Source organism: Nansenia antarctica (genome assembly GCF_963989245.1).
Source record: "Nansenia antarctica genome assembly, chromosome: 18".
In the NCBI taxonomy this organism is placed as follows: domain Eukaryota; kingdom Metazoa; phylum Chordata; class Actinopteri; order Argentiniformes; family Microstomatidae; genus Nansenia; species Nansenia antarctica.
Window position 1 is genome coordinate 15,527,405 of NC_137691.1, and position 22,492 is coordinate 15,549,896.

At 43.1% G+C, this 22,492-nt stretch overlaps 1 protein-coding gene across 1 annotated transcript; it reads right to left on the reverse strand.

The window, feature by feature from the left end:
- Positions 1-8,403: 8,403 nt before the first annotated feature.
- On the reverse strand, positions 8,404-21,265 carry pfkfb2b (6-phosphofructo-2-kinase/fructose-2,6-biphosphatase 2b; the record flags this gene model as incomplete). The annotated part of the gene is made up of 15 exons (XM_080548235.1): positions 8,404-8,469; positions 10,107-10,295; positions 11,994-12,058; positions 12,465-12,527; positions 12,702-12,831; positions 13,133-13,237; positions 13,715-13,861; positions 14,359-14,566; positions 14,787-14,911; positions 15,080-15,136; positions 15,324-15,398; positions 15,777-15,843; positions 18,829-18,925; positions 19,962-20,087; positions 21,178-21,265. 15 exons carry the CDS (start codon positions 21,263-21,265, stop codon positions 8,404-8,406), a joined length of 1,608 nt encoding a protein of 535 aa, XP_080404361.1.
- Positions 21,266-22,492: the final 1,227 nt, after the last annotated feature.

Sequence of the window (22,492 nt, forward strand, 5' to 3'; positions counted from 1 at the left end):
AGAAGACTTTGTCCATGACTGGTATGACTGTGTTTGCTGAGGTAGATCGAATAGCCTCAACAATTGGGTATCGTGTGTAGTCATCGACTATAACTAACAGATATTCTCCCGATGGGAGTGGGCCATAAAAGTCAGCACTAACACTGTGCCATGGTGCGTCTGGCAGCTCAGACATTTTGAGTGGTTCGGTCTGGGTGACTGGAGTGTTCACTTGACATGGGAGGCAGGTCTTGGTGATGGTCTCTACCTGTTGGTCTATGGTAGGGAACCATACCTTTTCTCTGAGTAGGGCCTTTGTCTTAGCTACGCCCTGGTGGCTTTCATGAGCAATCTGCAGCGCCCTCTGCTGTAGAGCTGCAGGTATGACAATCCTGGTGCCTCGCAGTATGATGTCGTTACCTGTGGACACTGTGAGTTAATCACTGACGAGTTTGTATGGTTTCAGTGCAGCAGCACCTGGTGAGCGGTCTGTGATGAAACGCCATGAGTCATTTATGATGTGTGCACTGACCTGTTGCAGGATTGTGTCTTTCAATGTCTCTCGCTGTATCTCTTGTAGTGTCATCGCCTTGGGTGTTGCTTGAAGTGCTACGAAGTTAACGTACTCCTCTGCAACCTTGGATGCTCTTGTGTTCTGTGACGACTGTACCGGGAGGGGGTGTCTAGACATGTAGTCAGCTGGATTGTCAGCTCCTTTTCTATATTCCACTCTGAAGTTGTACGGCTGTAGTCTGAGGCCCCATCTCTCGATCCGTGCAGGTTGTTTTGATCTCGGGTTATTCCATATCATCTCCAATGGTTTGTGGTCGGTTACCATGGTGAATGGATGTCCATACAGATACAGGTGAAAATGTTCGCAGCTCCAGATGATGGCTAGGGCCTCACGTTCTGTTTGCGAGTATCTCGTTTCTACATCGCTGAGTGCGCGGCTGGCGTAGGCTATGATGCGCTTCTCTCCCCCTCCTCCTTTCTGACAGAGGATGGCGCCTAGCCCCACCGGACTTCCATCAACAATGAGCTCCGTCTCCTTCCTGGGATCGAAATATGACATTGTTGTGTCGCTCGTCAGGCTGTCCTTGAGTGTCTGGAGTGCCGTAGCTTGATCACTGCCCCACTGCCACGGAGCGTCCTTCTTCGTGAGCCCACGGAGCGGTGCAGTGATGGTTGAGTAGTCCTTTATGAACCTGGCGCAGTAGTTGGCCATGCCCAGAAGACTTCTGATCTCACCTGGATCTTTGGGGTCGCTGGCGTCGCTAATGGCTGACACCTTCTTTGGATCTGCAGAAATCCCGTCGGCAGAAAAAATGAACCCAAAGAATTCAAGGCGCTGCTTGTTGAATTCGCATTTGTTGCGATTGAGTGTCAAACCACTGTCTTTCAGTCTTTTAAACACTGCTCTCAGAGTGTCGTCGTGTGCTTCCTGAGAGACGCCATAGATGATGATGTCATCGCTGAGGTTCTTCACGCCCGGTATACCTTGCAGCGTCTGGCAGATGGCGTTCTGGAACACTTCAGCGGCGGATGATATACCGAAGTTCAGGCGTTTGTATCTTCTTAGCCCGAGGTGTGTTGTGAACGTTGTGATGTAACGACTCTCTGGATGCAGCTCGAGCTGGTGGTAGCCTGCTGTGAGGTCCAACTTCGAGAATACCTTGGCACCGTTCAGCTCGTGCATTACATCGTCCATTGTTGGGGTGATATGTCGTTCTCGCTGAATTGCTGTGTTCGCCTGACGCATATCAACGCAGATTCGGACTTTATCAGGGTCTTTTGGCTTCGGTGGTGTGACGATCGGGGAAACCCAGGGTGTTGGTCCAGATATAGTTTCAATGATACCGTCATTCTCCAGCTTCTGAAGCTCCGCCTCGACCTTCTGACGGACATGGAAAGGGACCCGTCTGTGCGGCTGGCACGTCGGTTGGATGTCGGGGTCTATATGCAGTTTCACCTGGAAGTCTTTCAGCTTTCCGATTCCGGTGAAAAGCTCTGGGTAGCTCTGCACGAGTTCATCTGCGACAGTACGCCCACTGGGTGGCATCACTGGCGGCGTGTTCACCATATTGATGATCTGGATCAGCCCTAGTTCACTGGCAGTTGCGTAGCTGAGCAGAGATTGTCCGGCGTCGCCTCTGAGAACGTAGAACACACTCTCTGTCCGCTTGTTAGTAGCCTGTACTTTGCATGCAAATTTACCAATGATAGGTAGAGCGTTGTTGGACCCATATGGAAATATTTTGATCATGGCTGTGCTGAGCATAGGCTTTGGGTCAAGTGTGTTTAACACATCTTCATTAATTATGTTGACAGCTGCTCCTGAATCAATCAGTATTTTAACACTGACACCATTCAGCTTGATGTTGGTCTGGGGTTGCCGTATACTTGTGCTGTTGATTACATACACATACCTTTCGTCTCCACTTGATGAGTCTCTTGATTTGGTCTCGGAGCATGCTGTCACCTGGTTCACTTTCTTAGTGCTCCGCTGCTTGTAGTGAGCTGTGTCTTCCTCTTGGCTTTGATGTGCTAATTTCTGACCACGGCAGTGTTTGGCATAGTGGTTAGGCTTTCCACAGGCCCTGCAGTCCTTCCCTCTGGCTGGACAGTCACCCTCGTGTGGATAATTTCCTCCACAGTTTCTACATTGTAAGCTCTTCTCTTTGCGCCTGTATGCTGCATGTTGCTGTTTGGCGCCCTTGAGATGCAGTGCATTAATTGCGGTGACAGCCTTCTCTTCTATGCTTTCTGCCTGTTGTTCAGAGATCTCTAACATTCTTCCTAGGTCTAACATATTAGTCAAAGTCATGTTTGGCTCTCTGAGCGCTCTCCTGCGCAGCCGTGTTGAGGTACAGCTAGGGTTGGGTATCGTTTGGGTTTTATCCGGTACCGGTACCTAACCGATACTTTAAAAACGGTACCGGTACCGAAACGGTACTTAATTCGGTACTTTTGATTTTTTAAAATGACATAATATATATATATAATAATAACACGGTCCACAAAATTAAACAGCTTTTCACTTTTTTATTGCTGAGGCACAATATACGTATATTAGTTAAATATACACTCAAATTAAAATAAATGAAAATAAAACTCCTGCTGACTGAGGCACAATATACATATATATATATATATATATATATATATATATATATATATATATATATATATATATAATATTACAGTGAAATATACACTCAAATAAAAATAAATAAAAATAAAACTCCCACCTCAGCAATTCTTTTGCAAAAAGATCAGCATATTTGCCTTCTCTGGCAAAATACGACACCTCTCTTGACTTTTTTATTGTCATTTTGACTTTTGTTTTGTTTTGACATAATTGTCTAATGGCACAGATTTATAAACATAAAGTAAACAAATATTGTTTGCTCGTCATCTAGGCCTATAACTGATTATATATAATACCACTGGCTTGTTTCGATTATAGTTTAGTTCTGTTTGATATTTCCGTGGCTGTTATCATAGCACTTACAAGAAGATATACCGATGATTGTCCGCGGAGAGCTGCGTATGCAAGACAACACTGAGAGCGAATCGAGTAATAAATGATCATTAGGCCATTTGACTTCATTCATTTCAAGGACTGTCACGTCCAAGAGAGAGGGATGATTCAGATAAACACAGGTGAATTGCGACGGTGGTCACAAACGCGATTGTGTGTGTGTGTTCACCTTTCCTGAATCCTGACTACTGTCTGAAGTGTTTGGGGGTGCGTTCGTAAATACGCTCAGGAAATCCGACCAGCACTCGTGGAACGCCTCTTGTCCAATCAAATTACTCGGTCGCTTTATGACGTTGAGCCCAGTGTGCGCTCCGGCGCTCTCGGAGCGAATTTACGAACGCAGCCCTCGCTGTGTTGCAGCTGGAGCCACAGAAATGGCGTCATCCCCTGCTTTATCTAGCGCAGTAGACAGCCTGTAGGAGACAATTTTGTTGGAGCTTTTGTTGTGAGGTCTTCTCGGTGACCTCGTAGCTAGGCTAGCTAGCGAAATTCGATAATATGATGATACACAACTGCTCAGCTCACTACCACGACACGCACTGAGTGGAAATTTAACAGGCGATGTCACGTCACGAGTCACCAGTTGACTGTTGCATGACACCGGACACCAGGGGGCGAGATAGAAAAGTACCGAAATGAGGCACCGAAATCTCCTTTGCAATTCGGTTCGGTACTATACCGAATGTAAAGTAACCGGTACCTACCGGTACCGATTTTCGGTACCCAACCCTAGGTACAGCTCTGTATTATTTGCGCGACTATTTCTCTGTCTGCATCTGCAAATTCACAATCTTTAGCTAGCATCCTCAGTCTGGTATGAAATGTGTCTAAAGACTCACCGGGAAGCTGTATGGCTTGTCTGAACTTGTACACAAGGTATTGTGTGTTCTTTTCCGGTGAGAAATATCCGTGGAGCTTCGTTTTTGTGTTTTCATAGTCATCACTGTCGTCAGCCAGCGTGTCGTAGATATCATGGACTCTGTCTCCAGCTAAGTGAAGCAGCAGTGCCCTCTTCCTTATTTCTTGAGTGATGTTTGTGGCTACGGTGTAATTTTCAAATCGGTTGATCCATTTGTTCCATCGCGTTCCAAGCGAACTGGGATCGGTTTCTGTGTCAAATGGCTGTATGGCCATGTGCCCCGAAAATGCCGACTGCATGATGCTATCGTTAGCCTGGGTAGCTTAGCTAACTACTCACTTCGACTTTTCCGGACGGATTCTTGTTCTTCCTCCTTCAAAAATCGACACTGGTGGCGTTTCCACTTTGAATCCTCGTCGCCATTGTGATATTCTGACGTGTAGCAAGAATATAATGTATAAATGATGAGACACACACTGGATATCAATTGGACTCTTTAGTTATTCGACGTGCTCGCATTACAGCATATGCATTGACTGACTCCAGACTGCGCATGACCGGGTCTTGACTCTTGACAGTGTATCTAGTCTACCACCAGGTGGCAGTAGGTGGTCTAAACATTACATACATTATCACGGTTATCAAATAAGTGCTTACTAAAAATAAATCTGGAGTTATCAGAATGTTACATACATACGAGCTGCCAAGTCTCACGCAATCGCCGTGAGACTCACGCATTTCAACCAGTTCTCACGCTCTCACGCCGCACTTCTATTTCTCACGGCGAGAAATAACAATTGTTTTACGGGACTTTTATTTTTTAAATTCCTTGAAAGAAAGCTACCGGACATGAGTTTCGTGGCATCTTTCTGCACGCGCGTTAACTTGAGTCTGCAATCGAAGCGGCAGGCGAGCGCTGATGGAAGAACCTGTGTTCACGCGAGCTGCAAGAACGTAGCAAGCAGTGTTGCCAGATTGGGCTACTTTTGGTCACACTGGACGGGTGGATTCGGCAGCTTTTAGACCGGTTGGGCTGGACATTGTCAATTCCGTCTGGCAACCGTGGTAGCAAAATATGTGCATACATTACATTACAACATCGTACATCTGGTAGCCTACTGGACTGGGTTGCACTAATTTGGCGTAAGTCATTACTAAATGCAGGCATTTAGTAGTTACTAAACCCCTAGTTGTTACTAGCTAGTTTCAAACTAGTTATTTACTAATTTCGGTTTCACCACGCCAATCTTTTGCCAATCTTAGCTAGTAAATACTCAGTTTTGGTAACTGTTTTTTGTTTCTCTACTGTAACATAACCAGGTACATTAGTAATAATAATAATAATAATAATAATTCATAATAATTACAATTTACAATACAAATACAACACAATTGGGGGTCCCTCCCAAAAAATGTGGGCGCACTGTGCGCGCACAAGATCAACCACCAAGCCCTCATTCTGACCCAGGAAAAACCCTGGTATGTACTGTATAACATGATAGCCATCTATGAGCAATGCACTGTATATAAGATGATGATCAAGGGTCTTTCTGCTGCAGACCAAGGGGCTGAGTCCTGTTGATGGGGCCAATTTTTCTTTTAGCGTATGTAGGCTACTGTATTTGTTTATTAAGATTTCATAAATATGATATATTGTCTGAATTTTTGTCTTGTTTTATAAAATGTTAATTATTTTCATTTCTTGTGCTGGTTTATTATGAACAACATGTAAAATTGCAGGAAACTAGCACAAATAATTGGGTGGGAGACAGGGCTGCCAGGGCTGCCAAAACGCGCACAGTTTTGGGTCGCTCCACCGCCAAAAAATCTCACTCCAAACTTTTGGTGAAACTTGGCAGCCCTGTATGTGTATATGTTTGTGAATATGTGAATATGTTTTTCTGTTTTTGCACCTTCAGAAGAACCACTACAATTTCATTGTATAGGCAACTGTACAACGACAATAAAGTATATTCTATTCTATTCTGTTATGTATTTGTCTTTTTGAACATTATATGTAAAACCTCTACAATATTATTATGCATGTGTTGTTATTTTCCATATTATTATTATTTTTTAAATGCAATATTATTATAGCCAAACCATGCAGTGAATGAATACATCTAGAGTCTACTCTAGACCAATGACCCTCCAAAAGATCTGATGACCTCACCTGTTTTACACCTGGTTGTTTAATAGTTACTGACTGCTACAATCTCTAAAATACAGCATATAGTATATTGATACGTACATTCAATAAGTCTACATCACAAAACCCAATAGGCTACAGTAAACCAATCATCATTAGGCCACCGTTTACACATTGAAGTGCACATAATGCATGTGGATCACACTGCTTCTCCATATCATACATTCTTGGGCAGAGCAGGCTCTCCATTGGAAATCTATCAAATATATATTCACACACCTGTGACATCTCTTTGGAACCTTCATTTGTATGATGACAGTAGGCTAGATGGATTACATACATCTGCGATATTGGGAAACTGAATTAAGCAGACTTCAACAGATGAGCCCCTAGTATGTCTGCCAGAAAGGCACAGCTACAATACCCTCAACAAAACATGGTGGGCATTATTTAAAAAAATCTTCATGTAAAGGATTTTGGGTACCCCCTTGTTTCACAATACAGACTACTAAACTCTTCGGTTCAATCTCATAGCAGGTCAATGAAAAACAATGACCATGCTTCAAACAACACAAAAACACACACATCTAGACATCTTTCCACAAATAGGCAACATTATATTGCAATATCTGATATACAAACTGTAGTTCTGCTGTCTGGGTAGAATATCAACATCAGAGATAATAAAAACACAACTGTGTCACACACATCTTGACCATATAATTTAGCCACATTTACATTTCCTTCAAGTATCTTCAGGTAAATGATAGGGACAAGCGCACAGTTTTGGGTTTAAAAAACCTCAGTGGTCATTTCAAACAAGCCATTTTGAGTGGCATCAGGGGAGTGATGTCTGTTTGAGATGAAGGCAAGATTCTCAAATATGATACAGTATGATTTCACATAAAGCTTTACTCTTGTGCTAAGCTGCTCTGCCTCATACAAATATAATCAGCCCATGGAAAGAATACCTCTGTTCTATCTCAAAGAAGGAACATTCATGCCAAAGTACATGTGTTGGACGCTAATTTAAGACAGCATCATTTCACCTTTTAAATCTTTTGTTAACATCATACATTGTTTTCATCCCTATTTCTTTCTAAATTTCACATTCATATGACACTAAATAATTTCCAGATAAATATATAGGCTATATTTTCTCTAACTATACAATAGCTTAGATTTTTTTGAGAGCTCTGGATGTATTTCTAAAATATATATTTTATTATGAACTACTTTCACACAGATCATACTATAAGCAACATTTCTTATGTTATATACATTTCTTTATGTCGATAATGTCTTGATGGATTCCTCAGACAATCATTCAAGAATGTTCTACGCTGCAGTATTGGAAAGGGACCATAATAATATGCTACAATCCAAGCCTTTTACAATCAACAAGACAGAGGTCTCCTTCATACTCATATATACAGTAAGGCATTACTTCCAATGATAAGTGACAAGCTTTGTTTGTAGAGACACAGTACGTTGTTTGTAGTGGAGGTTGGTGGAGGTAAGAATTGGAGGACGGGCTCATTGTAAAGCATGAATTTCATTCCTTTCCATGCATTACAATGAGCCCGTCCTCCGATTTCTACCTCCATTAGCCCTGGTTGTTTGATCTCTATTGGCACACATGCAGGTGTTTTTAAGATTATTGTTGCACTACCCAGCCTCAGTCTCTTGGGCCACAGCCTTGGCATGCAGGGCAAAGATGATGCAGCGTCGCCAGGGAGATGAGGAGAAGAGGAGGCCCGGGGTCCAGAGCCTTGGCCAGGGAGATGAGGAGAAGAGGATGACCGCGGTCCAGAGCGTTCCTTCACACCGTGCCATAGAGGCAGCAGGTGAACAGTATTGTGACGTCTCGGTCAATCAGAAGCGGACACAGCCACTAGTTTCTTCTTCGATGTCAAAGTCGATTCCTTCACACAGGGACTCCTTCAAAAGGAACAGACAAACAGGGTTAGAGTATTATTCATTGTGTTTTGGTTTATATTGACATTTATGAACGTTTATGAACAGTCAATTAGGCATAATCCCTAACCAATATGTTTTTCTGAAGGCTAGGGAGATAGGTGTTCCAGAGATACAGTGGGGTGCAAAGAAGTTGGCACCCCTAGTCAAAATGCCTTTATTAATTAATATTTAAGTGAAAAGAAGCAAACCTAACCTCTAAATGGTAAGTTAAACGTGACACATTTTTTCCACATTTTAAGATAAACATTTTTTTACTTTTTAGAAAGGTGTCATGTTTAACTTTGTAGCATTTAGTGTTCAGGTTTGCTTTCAATCACTTGGAGATGAATTGTAACAGACATTTAAAACCAGGGGTGCCCACATTTTTGCACTGTACTGGAAGAGCTAATGGAGTTTAGAGAAGGGTAGTGTCGTGGCACACATCGATAGTTTCTGAGGGAGCTTCAACTTAAATGATTAATGGAGACCATTTCTATCTCATATTGTTGTACATGGAATATGAATACTTAGTTTGATCTCATTCCTTTTAGTCATTCTCAAACTTCATGTAATCCTGTCTTTCAGAGAAAGCACATATATTTCAGTACCACAGGAAGAATTACAATGAAAAACATTCAAGAAAAAGACAGTACATTATAGTGTTAAATGTAATGAAGCATCATTGTTCAATCAAACATCCCAACATGCGCATCTGCATTTGAGGACAGAGCAATGTCATGTTCTGAATGAGAAATACACGTAACAGACTCAGTTAGTGAGTTTGATTGAAGCAGATGTTGGTATTATTACTGATGCATCAAATACAGTCCATTACAGAAACCAGGGAGAGCCAAGGGGAGAAACATCGGTGCTAGTAAAAACAGAGAAGTATCCTTGAAGAGAATCTCCCAAATACTCCCAAATACTCACAGACAGCAGCTTCCTATCCGAGGCTGTGAAGACACAGAGATGAAAAAGGGAGAAAGGGAGAAGAGAGAGAAAGAGATAGAATTGGGGAGAAGAGCTGAAGCACTGTACTCACAAGGCGAAGCGAACCAACACGTTCACACACCGCAACAGAAACGTTGAATATGCATCTTTAAACATGTTCCTTTTTTGCGAAGAAGAAAAAAACGTGTCAAGTGTGTGTGTGTGTGTGTCTCTATACATTTTGTGTCCTGTATGATTTGAAGAGGAAAGTGTCGTGGTTTTGGAAAAGGCATGGTGCTGTGTTGCATATTCAGGCAGACAGACAGACAGACAGACAGACAGACAGACAGACAGACAGGCCTTCAATAGAAGCAGCAGAGGCCATGCAGGACAAACAGCTGATGTTGGGGACAGACAGACGTCAACGTCGTCAACATCAAGAGGGGGAAAAGGCCAATCAACAAGATCACCACATGCCAGGCTAGAGTGACCACCACTCCACCCTGTGACACTACCATGTGACACTCCCAGCCAGTGGATTACCAGAAGGATCCCGTGGGGGAAGTGAGGGGACACTAAGGATCAGGATCAGGAAGGGATTGGTATGGGGAGGGAGGGTGGGTGGGGGGGGGGAATTGAAGAGTTCAGAGTGATTTATAGAGGGCGCCATGATCGATTCTGACACTAACTTGGCTTGACTGTAGCGCCCCCTCTGGCATCTCAGGGAACTGCTGGTCGGACGGTGTGGGACCAAGGGGGTGCCAGGGCCGGCTGCCGGCGCTGTAGAGCCTGGGGCGCTTGACCTGGTCGTGACTCGACAGAGGGGTGTAACTATTCCGTCGGAGCATGATGGGGGCGGTCTCCATCTGGGCTTTAGCCTGGTTGGGGGGGAGGGGGGGGAAACACCAGGTGTGTTAAAGAAAAGAGATCTGGGAGATCTCTCTCTCTCACTCTCACACACACACACACACACACACACACACACACACACACACACAAATTACTGGGACAATACCCCAACACAACCACCACCACAGCCAACAACTTATCTAAATGTAAATTGTGTAAATTGTACTTTTAAACTCTGAACTTGAAACAGGAAACAAGCAAGCCTTCTCCTGCACTGTAAACTACGACAGATAGAAGACCAACAAATAAACATGTGAGTCTGAGCAAACAAGCACAAATCTAACACCCATTGGACAGTACAGACTCAGAATACTGACAGACCAACAGACCAACAACAGCGACAATAACAACAACAACAACTTATCCTATCAAATGAATGACATCTATAAAAAAAGACAGGACAATTTAACACCAACTTTAAAAGGGGAGGGTAATGTTTAAAGGGGAAGGTAGTAGGGACAATGCTGCTGTCCTTTCCCCTGCAGTATGTACAGTACATCCATCCTCCCCTGCAGTATGTACAGTACATCCATCCTCCCCTGCAGTATGTACAGTACATCCACACTCATCAGGAATCAGGCCGGAGCAAAGTAGACAGCAGAGATTACAGAGCAAACAAGCAGGGAAGCGTGATCAGCTGTAGCTGTAGTGAAAGCTGAATATGTGACACGTTCTAAATGCTTTGGTCCTCATGTCGGCCAACAACCAATTAAAATGTTCTGACTTTTCTTTTAAAACACGGAACTACGTTTCAACGTTGTTGAGACGCAATGGATTGGGTGAGTAATCCCCACTGCTACCTAGTTAACTATAAGGCAAGGCAAGGCACGTTTTTTGTATAGCACATTTCATACAACAGGGGCAATTCAAAGTGCTTTACATACATTATTTAAAAATACAGCAAGAGGAGCATAGTAAGAAAATACAAATTACAATGAATAAAAGCAAATATAAGAAGTAAATAGATAAAACATTTAAAAAGACAATAGAAAAAAGACATTCCATTTCGTTTTTACTCTTGGAATTATTATCTGATTAGTCTCAGCTGACCTTAGGGACCTTGCAGGAATTTCTAACGCAGAAATGTATTCAAATGTCTCGAAAGAAAAGTCAGATCATTACGTCGGATCCCGATATGAGGACCAAAGCATTAGAACGTGTCACATATTGTCGCATTAAACTACTCACATAATCAGACATGGCTTATGCCAGTTTGATTAAAACGGGAGGTCAAAAACAAGCAGAATGTATTCAGGTTCCTTTATAGCATGTGACACACAAAGTACACTATGTCAGCATAACAGGGCAGGGGGGCCAACACAGGAGTAAAGACTAGCAAAGCCTTGCATAAAAATTACCGCATAACATGACTGCAATGCAGTGAATTAGCAAAGCCTTGCAATAACATGACTGCAATGCATAGGATCAGCTATTACATGGCCATTGAATGCAATGCATCGGATATTCAGAAATTCACTGTTGTACAAAAAGTTTGTGTCAATATATAAAGAATAGCCTATACTTTTGATACGATCGGTAATCTTTGGCACAAAATAAACCAAAAATTATGATTTTTTTTTTCAAATCTATAGACAATTACAATAATGAAATGGAACAATTAGATTATTATTTTTCCATATATTGAAAAGACTTACAAGTTCACTTACGAGAGGGCGATCCCGGTGTGTGTTCACTGCCTCCACATTCAGATAGAACATCTCCACTTTGCACCCTGGGGGGAATGGAAAGAGTTTAACACTAGAACAGCCGTGTTTCTTTTTTAGATCTTTGCACTCGATCAAATTTCAGGACTCTCCTTTCATAACTTTTCCTAGATATGTGCGTTCTACCACCCAGTATCCTTACATTTCCAAAATCACATCAGGATAAGTTAGTATAAAGCTATTTTGCAGTTTTTCTGTGGAGGAGGCAGGCTAATTTACAAGATGCGCCAACTAGTGGTTGTTGTGTGTAAGTAGCAGCTTTCCCTTGTAAAGTACTATGGTCATTTGCCACCCGAGGCGGCTCTAAGAGTAGGTCAAATAGGCACGGCTGTTCTAGTGTTAAAGTGACTCATGTACAGTACATTACTACAACAACTGGTGATCAATAGATCTACTTGAACGCCAAATACTGACCATAGGCAACAGGGGTGAGCTTCAGCACTGTGTGAAGTGGACACTTCAGGTATGGGAGGTCCTCTATGCAAGGGGGGGAAAAAAGAAAACAGACTGAATTGAATTAAATTAACCAGATAATGTCAACAACGTTTGTGTGTCTGTGTGGGTGGGTGTGTGTCTGTGTGGGTGGGTGGGTGTGTGTCTGTGTGGGTGGGTGGGTGTGTGTCTCAACAAGCTTGTTAGGAGTTTGCCCACCAGCGCTCTTGTCCAGGAAATAGGCGAGAAGACATCGCATCACTGCCTGGTGACAGACGACCAGCACGTTGCCCTGCCTCTCCAGCGCCATGATGACCGGCTCTAACCTCTGCACCAGGTCCTGGTAGGACTATGGCAGGGGAGAGGGGACACACAGGCCCTGTTCACATACTTTTGTAATATATCCTTCCCTTCCGCCGTTACTTCAATCACAATTAATTCAATTACAATTAATTAATTAATTAATTAATTGTAATTCAATTACACTGATCTAACCAGATTGGATCGGTTCGAGCAAAGCACGCTTTTTATTGCATTTCTTTCACGCCAATCAATCAGTGATTTCATCAGGGAAGGGAGGAAGAAAGGATGCTCTGTGTGTGTGTGTGTGTGTGTGTGTGTGTGTGTGTGTGTGTGTGTGTGTGAGTTACCTCTCCTCCTGGGTAACGGTAGTGGTACTTGTCCTGGTCCCTCAGGGCGAACTCCTCAGGGAAGGATCCCTGGATCATGTCATAGCTCATCTCCTCACACACCCCCTACAGGAGCACAGGAGAGAGTGTATTCAAGAGTAGTTATGGATTTTGTGTTTGTCCGTTTTATAGAATTACTTCACTTGAAGCGTTGACCAACATCACATAATGACTAATGCAGCACAGAACAAATGTGGATTCAGGTGTCAACCTCAACGAAACCATCATAGTTGTAACTTTGTTGATCTTGTTGGAAGTAATAGTTGTAACTAAGTTGTAGTTGTAACTATATTGTAGTTGTTGTAAGTCATAGTTGTAACTTAATTGTAGTGGTCATAGTTGTAACTAAGTCATAGTTGTACTGGTAACTAAATTGTAGTGGTCATAATTGTAACTAAGTCATAGTTGTAACTTAATTGTAGTGGTCATAGTTGTAACTAAGTCATAGTTGTAACTAAATTGTAGAATGTAAACATATCAAGTGTGAGAGGTGTGAGAGAGGACAGGTGAAGGTGACAGAGCTGGTACTGAGCTGGTACTGACAGCATCGATCTCATTGAGGATCTTCCACTGCTCATAGGGCACGCCCAGCTCCTCAGCAGTCTGGATGGTCCTCCTCATCTGGCTGGTCCAAACCTTCAGGTCCGACAGCTTGTGCTCCTCAATGAATCCCCGCAGGGCCTGGGAGAACTGGACCAGAGAGAGAGAGAGAGAGAGAGAGAGAGAGAGAGAGAGAGAGAGAGAGAGAGGGAGAGAGAGAGAGAGAGAGAGAGGGAGAGAGAGAGAGAGAGAGGGAGAGAGAAAGAGAGAGAGAGAGAGAAGGTGGGGGACGACGACAAGAGAGAATAAAAGACAATCAAGACAGCCCACAGACCATCAACATACCGTACAGACCAACCAATGTACTCTAGACTGTACACGGTCCTAAACATGCTTTGAAATATTTAAGAGCACCTAACCATTACATGATCAGATTACTAGTGTCTCTTCGAGTTCAGAGTACGGTGTTGACTCTAATGAGTCATTTCCATTAGCCGTAACTGAATCTCTGGATATCAGTAGGAACCCAAGGATCTCCCCTTTAGAGAGGACGGAAGATTTAAAACACAGAGAGAAAAATGGGTCAGAGGTGTGCCTGACTGGGCTCTTGACTGGGCCGACTGGTCTTTTATGTTTCCGACACCTACCTGTTTCCCACGTGGAGACAGCTCCGAATCACCTCCGATGCGTTCCTCCACGTTGTGGTTGCTCTCTCCGTGCCGACACAGGTAGATGGAGTGAGAGTCCACGTGGATGTTCATGAGGTAGTAGACGATTTTACTCTGGATGTAGTCCTGCACCCGGTTCACCAGGAAACGGCGACCGACATTCATCACCTTGATGAACGATAGGTCCCTGCGGGAAGGTAACGGTCACACAACTGGCTGTCTTGTACTCTGCCGCCATCTAGTGGCTAACATGTGCCCTGAAGGAAAATTCAAGTTGCAAGAATTTTGGACAGGAGCCTATGAGTTTAATTAGAGCCCAGAAGGGATTAACAGGTCTTTAAAATAATAATAAAAAGCAGTAATCATAGGCCTAATCATAAAACAAGTAAAATATATATATTTTTTACATGTCGTATTCATCAGGATCCAGTGGTTGGTATGTAACCTTATAGCACTCGATTCGTTTGAGGAAGTCGTCCATCACTCTTTCTCTGTGCCTCTCAGGGTAGTCTGGACTGGACACCTTCACCTCCTGTGAAGAGAGGAGAACATTTAACCCATTCAACGAATCTGGGCACACATGAAAGGTTATGTGACATTACATAACAAGGGTATATTGTGTGTATTAATAGGTTATAGTTCTGACCTAGACCCAGGGTCACAGTAAAGCAATAAAATCTCTCAGAGTGGCATGACATACCAGGATGTTGGCAGCAATGACTTCTGGGTCATCACACACAGACTCGACGAAGAACACCTGTTGGAAAGAGGGCAGATGAGTGCACAGGACGCCACATATTCTCAGCTCAACAATCTGGGCTAATAATATACACCGTATTGAAAAAAAGAAATCTAATGATGAAATCTAATTGAACATTTCCAAAAATGCTAATTATAGTCACTACTGTTAGACAAACTACAGTACTGTTATTAACCGACAGTACCTTGAATGAATTCTCTTTAACAAAACCCAGGATGAGGTCCCGCCTCTCCCTGGTTGTGTTCGTTGCATCAAATACCTGTAGTAACCAGAACAAAGCAAACATTGCAACATGGATGGATACAGTAGGCCTACATCAAGAGTTTTGGATTAAGTCTAGCCTAGCTGCAATATTTTATTGTGCTTTAAGGGGCCAGTTTCCCGGACGCAGATTAGGCCTAGTCTTAGACTAGAAAGTATCCTTAATGGAGATTTTCCAATTGAAAGTGTGATTTGTGATTACTAGGCTTAATATTTGTCCAGTAAACTGCTCCTAGGAGTTTACATCTTTTGATGAATTTGATGAAAAAATTAGAGAGAGAGAGATAGATAGAGAGTGAGGGAGAGAGAGAGAGAGAGAGAGAGAGAGAGAGAGTGAGTGAGAGAGAGAGAGAGAGAGAGAGATAGAGAGCCTTACAGCGATTTGTCCTCCTTCCTCGTTCAAATAGGCCTTCACATCCACCAGAGCCACTAGAGCACACTGCCTGTGGGAGAGAGAGAGAGAGAGAGAGAGAGAGAGAGAGAGAGAGAGAGAGAGAGAGAGAGAGAGAGAGAGAGAGAGAGAGAGAGAGAGAGAGAGAGCCTATTCACTCCAAACAAAGTATTCTGTTCTGGTTCTGACGAGATTTAACTGTACATATCATTGATCAGATACCTGATCTCAAATGCCCTGTCATCAATTGTTCATTATTTATTTGTCTGGTTTTCTACAGTTTGTCAATGGTCCAGTCCTAGTATGTCCTGTATCTTTCCTCCAATCGCTCCGTTCTCAGAAAGTATCAGAGGAGAAAAATATGTACGAGGAGAAGATCTGCTCCTTCGATATGTTTTCAGTAGGAACATGAGCGGAGGACACAGGAGAGGGTGCAAGGAGTTGTGGAGCTCAACATCCCTAACGATTGAGAAACAGGGGGACATAGGGAGGGGAATCAGGGATCATGGAACAAAGAGCCACGGGACATTGTGATTAGATCACGCGAGTGGCGTAGTGACAGACAGCGGCAGCTCCGAGATGTAGGTCAGCTGCAGGACGCGAGAGCAGACGAGCCTCTGCCAAGCCTCTGGCGTGTAGGGTGTAACTCTCTACACGGAGGACCACTTTTAAAAAAAATGTCCTTTCAATTAGTGAGCTTATTCAGGCGTCTGGTTAGGGAGGCTATCACTGTCGTTCACTAGGTCTCTGAGCGGTAGAGTTCATTCAGAGCTCACGAGGAAGGAAACTTCTAGCACGACGACTGCCAATGGCCGCTGGCCTGAGCTAGATTACTTTTCCCGCTACGACTGGTTGATCGATGATTCACTGACTTAGTCAAATGTATTGGAATAAGGCGTCTGCTAAATGCCAAAAATGTAAATGTAAATGGGAACTAAAAAGCTCAACTTTCAGCTTCCTGGAAAAGGGTCATTCATTACAAACTACAGTGAAAGAAAACGAACAGCCTCGACACGGCAGATTGAGATCATTTCAGCTACTGTGTGTGCAGTGGTGTAGTCTAGTTTTTTCTAGTGGGTATACTGTGATTTTGCCCTCCCAGTCAGAGCGACACCTGTCCCGTAGCGCGTAGCGACACCCCATAAGCACCACCACACTCACTTATGCATACAGTATGCATCTACACCGGTGTTTGCTGCCTTGGGGGGGGGTGGCATGGACTGTACTTGTACATCAAGCTGCCTCACGCTACAGAAACAGGAGATAGGCTCCTTCCCTATGGGCCATTAGGCTCGAGAACCATCGGTTCTCAAGGCTACTTACTTATGTGGTCTTGACTACCTGTCCACTTTCTCACCTGGTTCTTGCTCTCTCTCTCTCTGGTGTGCCGACACCATCCTGCTCTCTCTCATTCTCTCCCTCTCTATCCTCCTCTCTCCCTCTTTTGCTGTCAACCAAAAGGCAAATATAACAACCAGAGTATTTATAATTTAATAAGAGGTATACATTGAATTCATATCAAATCATAACATCATTCTAATTGAATATTGGGTTGCTGTGGGCAATGCAGTCAGATGCTGTCGTTACTTACTCTCTCACCTGTAAGAAAATCATATGTCCAACTACAAAAAACAGACATTTCCAATGAGTGAGGGTTTGTTCCAATGCTTCAATCCACTGTCCATGTACTGTATATGCCATTATGGTATTACCATAAAGCCCAACTCTAGCAGAATAAGAAAGATAGTATATCTACTTTAAGTAAAATAATAAAGTGCCTCCAGTTAGCTCTTTAGCTGGCAAGTGTGCAGCAGACTAGCTCATCTAATCACCTCTGAGCTAGCTAGCTTGCTAGTTCTTTGACACTATTATTCACACCATGAAACTATAATCAGACACTTTCTAATCACAATAATAACGACTAATTTGAACCAACTTTCTCTGTCAGAACACAGTAATTACATTTGCTAACGTTTCAACTTGCTTACTTTCTTCTACAGAGCTTTCACCCTGCAAAAACTCTCTCGAGCTAAAACAAAACCAAAACCAAACCATTCTCCAGCGGCACGAAGCTGTGTGTGGAGGTCTGGCCAGCCCGCGAATTTGCGAAACCTAGGATGGTAAGGGGAGGCAGGGCACGAGAGACTCGCCAGCCAATGAGGGAGTGCTTCGCCAACCAATCAGGTAGCGGTATTGCCCTGCCTCCCCCTACCATCCTAGGTTTCGCAAATTCGCGGCCCGCCCACCCCAAGGCTCTGTAGGGGAAATACTGAGACTAGCATTCTGAACGACTGGTTATGCGATAACAAACATGTTAGAAAGTTCGAAGTAAGTGCTTCGTAACACAGACGGGGTGAATTTTATGAATAAAAGTGTGAAAGTTCTGTCACAAAACGCCATTACGTATCCTCTCGCATTTTCTAGTGGGTATACGCAAATCCTTGGCCTTTCCTAGTGGGTATACGGCGTAGTCCTGCGTATCACGTAGACTACACCACTGTGTGTGTGTGTCTGTGTGTGTACGTGTCAACAGACAACATGAATAGGCCATGGAGGTTTTGCGCATTAATGCCGGATAACCTGCCAGCATAGCGAAGAGTCTGCTGGTCCAGAAATACAGGATGTGTCATTGACGTAACAGCACAGGATACAAAGTCAACCTGTGATATCGAGCGTGGCCATTGGCCAAGGGGGCTAGCAGTGCCAACAGAAACCTGCTGTTCTCTCTGGGCTAATTGGATTCCTAATCAAATCTGACCATATATGGTAGCCGCATGATGATAATGTGTTTTTTATTCTTTTTTTTTATCACTTGAGTATTTATTGGGTTTCAGCATAGACATAGACAGAACAGCATACATGTATCTACATCATTAAAGAGTATAATAAAGGGCAAAGAAACGATAACGTGTTTCTTACTAGTGAATAGTGCTAGAAGTCAAGTTCTACATGCTATTGGCAGAAAACACAAAATACTGTATCAAAAGGACTTTAATTCAAGAATGTATCAAAAACATACATTTTTTTTTTTACTCACTTCCTTATTCTCATGGCTTCTTCGTTGTCGTGACGGAAGAAGTCGTAGGACTTGTAGGCTCTGACGGCCTCCCGCCGATACACGCCCAAGTTAAACACTGCAGAAGGACGACAGATTCAACGGACACACAACGGGTTCAAGGTCCACACTGAGCTACGACCTATGATGGACTGACTTATAATAGCGCCTTATTCCAAAGCGCTTTACAACGGCCTCTCATTCACACATTCACACACCAATGACGGCAAGCTACCATGCAAGGCGCCGGCCCGCTCATTGGGAGCAATTTAGGGTTCAGTGTCTTGCCCAAGGACACCTCGACATGGGGCCAGCTGAGGTATGAACCACCGATCTGCTGACCTTGCGATCATTAGACCGGCTCTACCTCCTGCGGCCCTGTGATATACACCATGTTATCACTATCTACATAGCACACGGTTACGGGATGTAGTTAGAGGTAGGGTCCAGTCCTCAGGAGCGTTAAAACGTTTGATTTAAAACGTGACGACCGCCTCATTAAGCCACCTTACTTTGTCGGACACTGGTGAATTAAAGCTGAATGTACTGAAATGCTTTTTTTTTCTCAAAATTCAGGAGGTTACCCACTATCACTACGATTCTCTAGTCTGTTTGAACAGTCTGAATGATTTAGTAAACGATGTATCATGCTTTTAGATGACCAACTGTCATGTCAATAACAACAACTAATTCAGTTATGGTCTAATGTATACAAGATCATATAATCCATTTATGAGAGATTATTATATTTATTTATATAGCACATTTAAACATGACACTTGTCAACCAAAGTGATTTACAGTAAATGTACACCTAAAGTGTAAATAAACAGAAAATAAACAACCAACAGAAACAACAGAGGAAGAGAACAATACGTCAAAACAAACAAGGCAAGAGTCAGAGTTATGCATGTATACATATTTTGTATATACAGTACCAGTCAAAAGTTTGGACACACTTCCCAAATTCAATTGAATGTTAAATGTATATTTGTATTATATATAAGCCGAGCAGCAGGAATCAAACCCACCTTAACCTTAGAATGGCTAGCACCACCGTGGCTAGCACCAGGCTCTACCCGCTGAGCCACACAGGACCCCCGCCCCCCCTCTCACCTTTGGTGGGCACACCTATCCAGTTGAGGTAGCGAGTCAGCTTCTTGGACATGTAGGTCTTCCCCCTGGCAGGAAGGCCGATCATCACGATCACTGTGGGAGAGTTTGTCATGTAGGATGCCCATGCTGAACAGAGAGAGACACACACACACACACACACACACACACACACACAAACACGCTGTACTGACTGTACTGTAGACTGTCGTTGTTTCTGTAAAGCACATTGTGTTCAGGTTTTGCAAGAGGTGTGCTATAGTACTAATTAAGTCTGATGGATTGACTGATTGGTTGGTTGGTTGATTGATTGATTGTAGTGCATTAGTGCCTGGATAAGGGAATAATGGGAGATTCAATTAGAAAGTGCTCAGCAGTAATTTAAGGTCATTAGAATAGGTCTGTTCAAGTGCTAGCCTTGTCTTTGTGTTAGTATATGTGTGTATGGCAAGAGAAACAGATGGAAACAGATTTTCCCCTGGAAAAGGTATCTTGGATTGCCATTGGATTGTATACTCAGATAACAAGGAGAGATCAAAGTGCCAAAACCTGCTTCTGTCATAATAACATCTGCAACATCTTGGCAAGTAGGCTGTCTGTGTTTACAAGCTTGACTATGATTATGATCAGAGAGAAACATTTAGGCTGCGTCCGTAAATTCGCTCTGGAATTCTGATCAGCACTCATGGAATGCCTCTTGTCCGATGAAATGACTTGGTCCCTTTATGACGTTGAAGTTGAACCCAGTGTGCGCTCCGGCACTCTCAGAGCGAATTTACGAACGCACCCTTAGCATGATTAAAATCATAGTGGGGCGGAAAAGGAATAATTGACCCAAAGAGATGAGGGAGGAGAGGACTGCGAAATGTATAGTGGTATATACGTCTGCATTCATGCACATGCATACACATATAGATTTGTTTTTGCAGAGGTGGGAGTATCCTTTTAAGGATACTGTATCATGTGAAAATGTACAGGCTACTGTACATCAACAATGACATAGTTCACCAAGGAACTTAACTAAACTAAACACCGTAACTCATTCAAATGTGTGAAACATTCTCCATGATCCCAAAACACAACACAGCTGCAAACTCTTTTCTCTGCGTGTCAAAACAGTCCAAGGTAATCATGCAGAACCATTGTAGTCGTGTATTCCTATTCAGATGTGCAGATGCAGCTCTCTCCCCTGAGCTCTGGGAGGCTTATCAGTACTTACAGCATTTCTTCTCATTCACTCTGAGCTCATTTCTCTTGGCTTCGGCAGAGTTGGCCGAGCCACCGTCTCTGTGAAGGCTGGCTGACATGGTGTCCTTGGTGTCCTTGGTGCCCAGTTCCCAGAGGTTGGACTCTTTAGAAGGACATCGCCCAAGATGATCTGAAACAATTTATTGGACAGATAAGAGAGACAGGAAAGTAAGGAGAAGAAGGGAGAGAGGGCATGTCAGCAGGGCATGGGCCGGAGTCGAACCCATGCCGACATGGGCATATGTGTGCACTGTAGACCGCGGTGCTAGACCACTAGACCACCCCAGGCGGCAGGCCACAATAAAGTTTTTACAGAGCGAGTGATTTCCCCCTCACTCATGATGACTGTGTACATGAGCAGTTCATTGTTTCCTGAATAAGTAGCCTCGGTCTCAGGAGCCCAGACTCTCTCATTTCAAAGAGTCTGACTTGAGTGAGACTTCCAAGGCTAGACCTCTCCACACCTCCACACATAGAAGAATGAGACTCTGGTCTACGCCTCCAATCAGGAGCTCTAGTTCTTTCAGAACAGTGTTGACACACTTTCAAAGCACAATCTAAGATTAAAGCACACCTTTAACCAGGAGTCTGTTGAGGGTTTCACATAGTAAGTAATAAGGAGGCCTTCAAAGATCAGTTCATCACATTTTACTGCTTTAATGGACCTCATTTCACTTTTCTGTCAGCTATCATATATTATAATATATCAGATATATTATTTGTATGCTGTGTGGATATGTTAAAGCACTTTGAGCTGCAACGTTTGCAGGAAAAGTGCCTAACAAATAAAGGTTATTATTATTATTATTATTATTATTATTATTATTATTATTATTATTATTATTATTATTATTATTATCATCATCACATGGGCCTATTGCAACACAGCAACTGATGAGGCACCTCATCTACCCAGCTACCATAGCTTTACGACATATTCCTGAGCCATACATAGGCTATTAGTGCGATCATAACCGCGTAATGCACGACGCAGCAGGAAACGTTGGCAAAATACATACATACCGCAATGGTGTAATAACAAAAAATACATAATAATATTATACAACAGTGACTGTCTCGTGGTTTGTTTTAGTATTGGAGATGTGTCACACACTGTGGTACTTTCAGATTCAGAATAGAAACACCGGTAAAACAATGGTAGTCCTTGAGCTGCAATACTTATATGCAAGTATAATTTAATAACTACAATACCTGAGCGAATTATGATGCTTGAGATATATATCTGATGTCTTGATTGCGATCCGCGCAGAAAGACAACCGGCAGT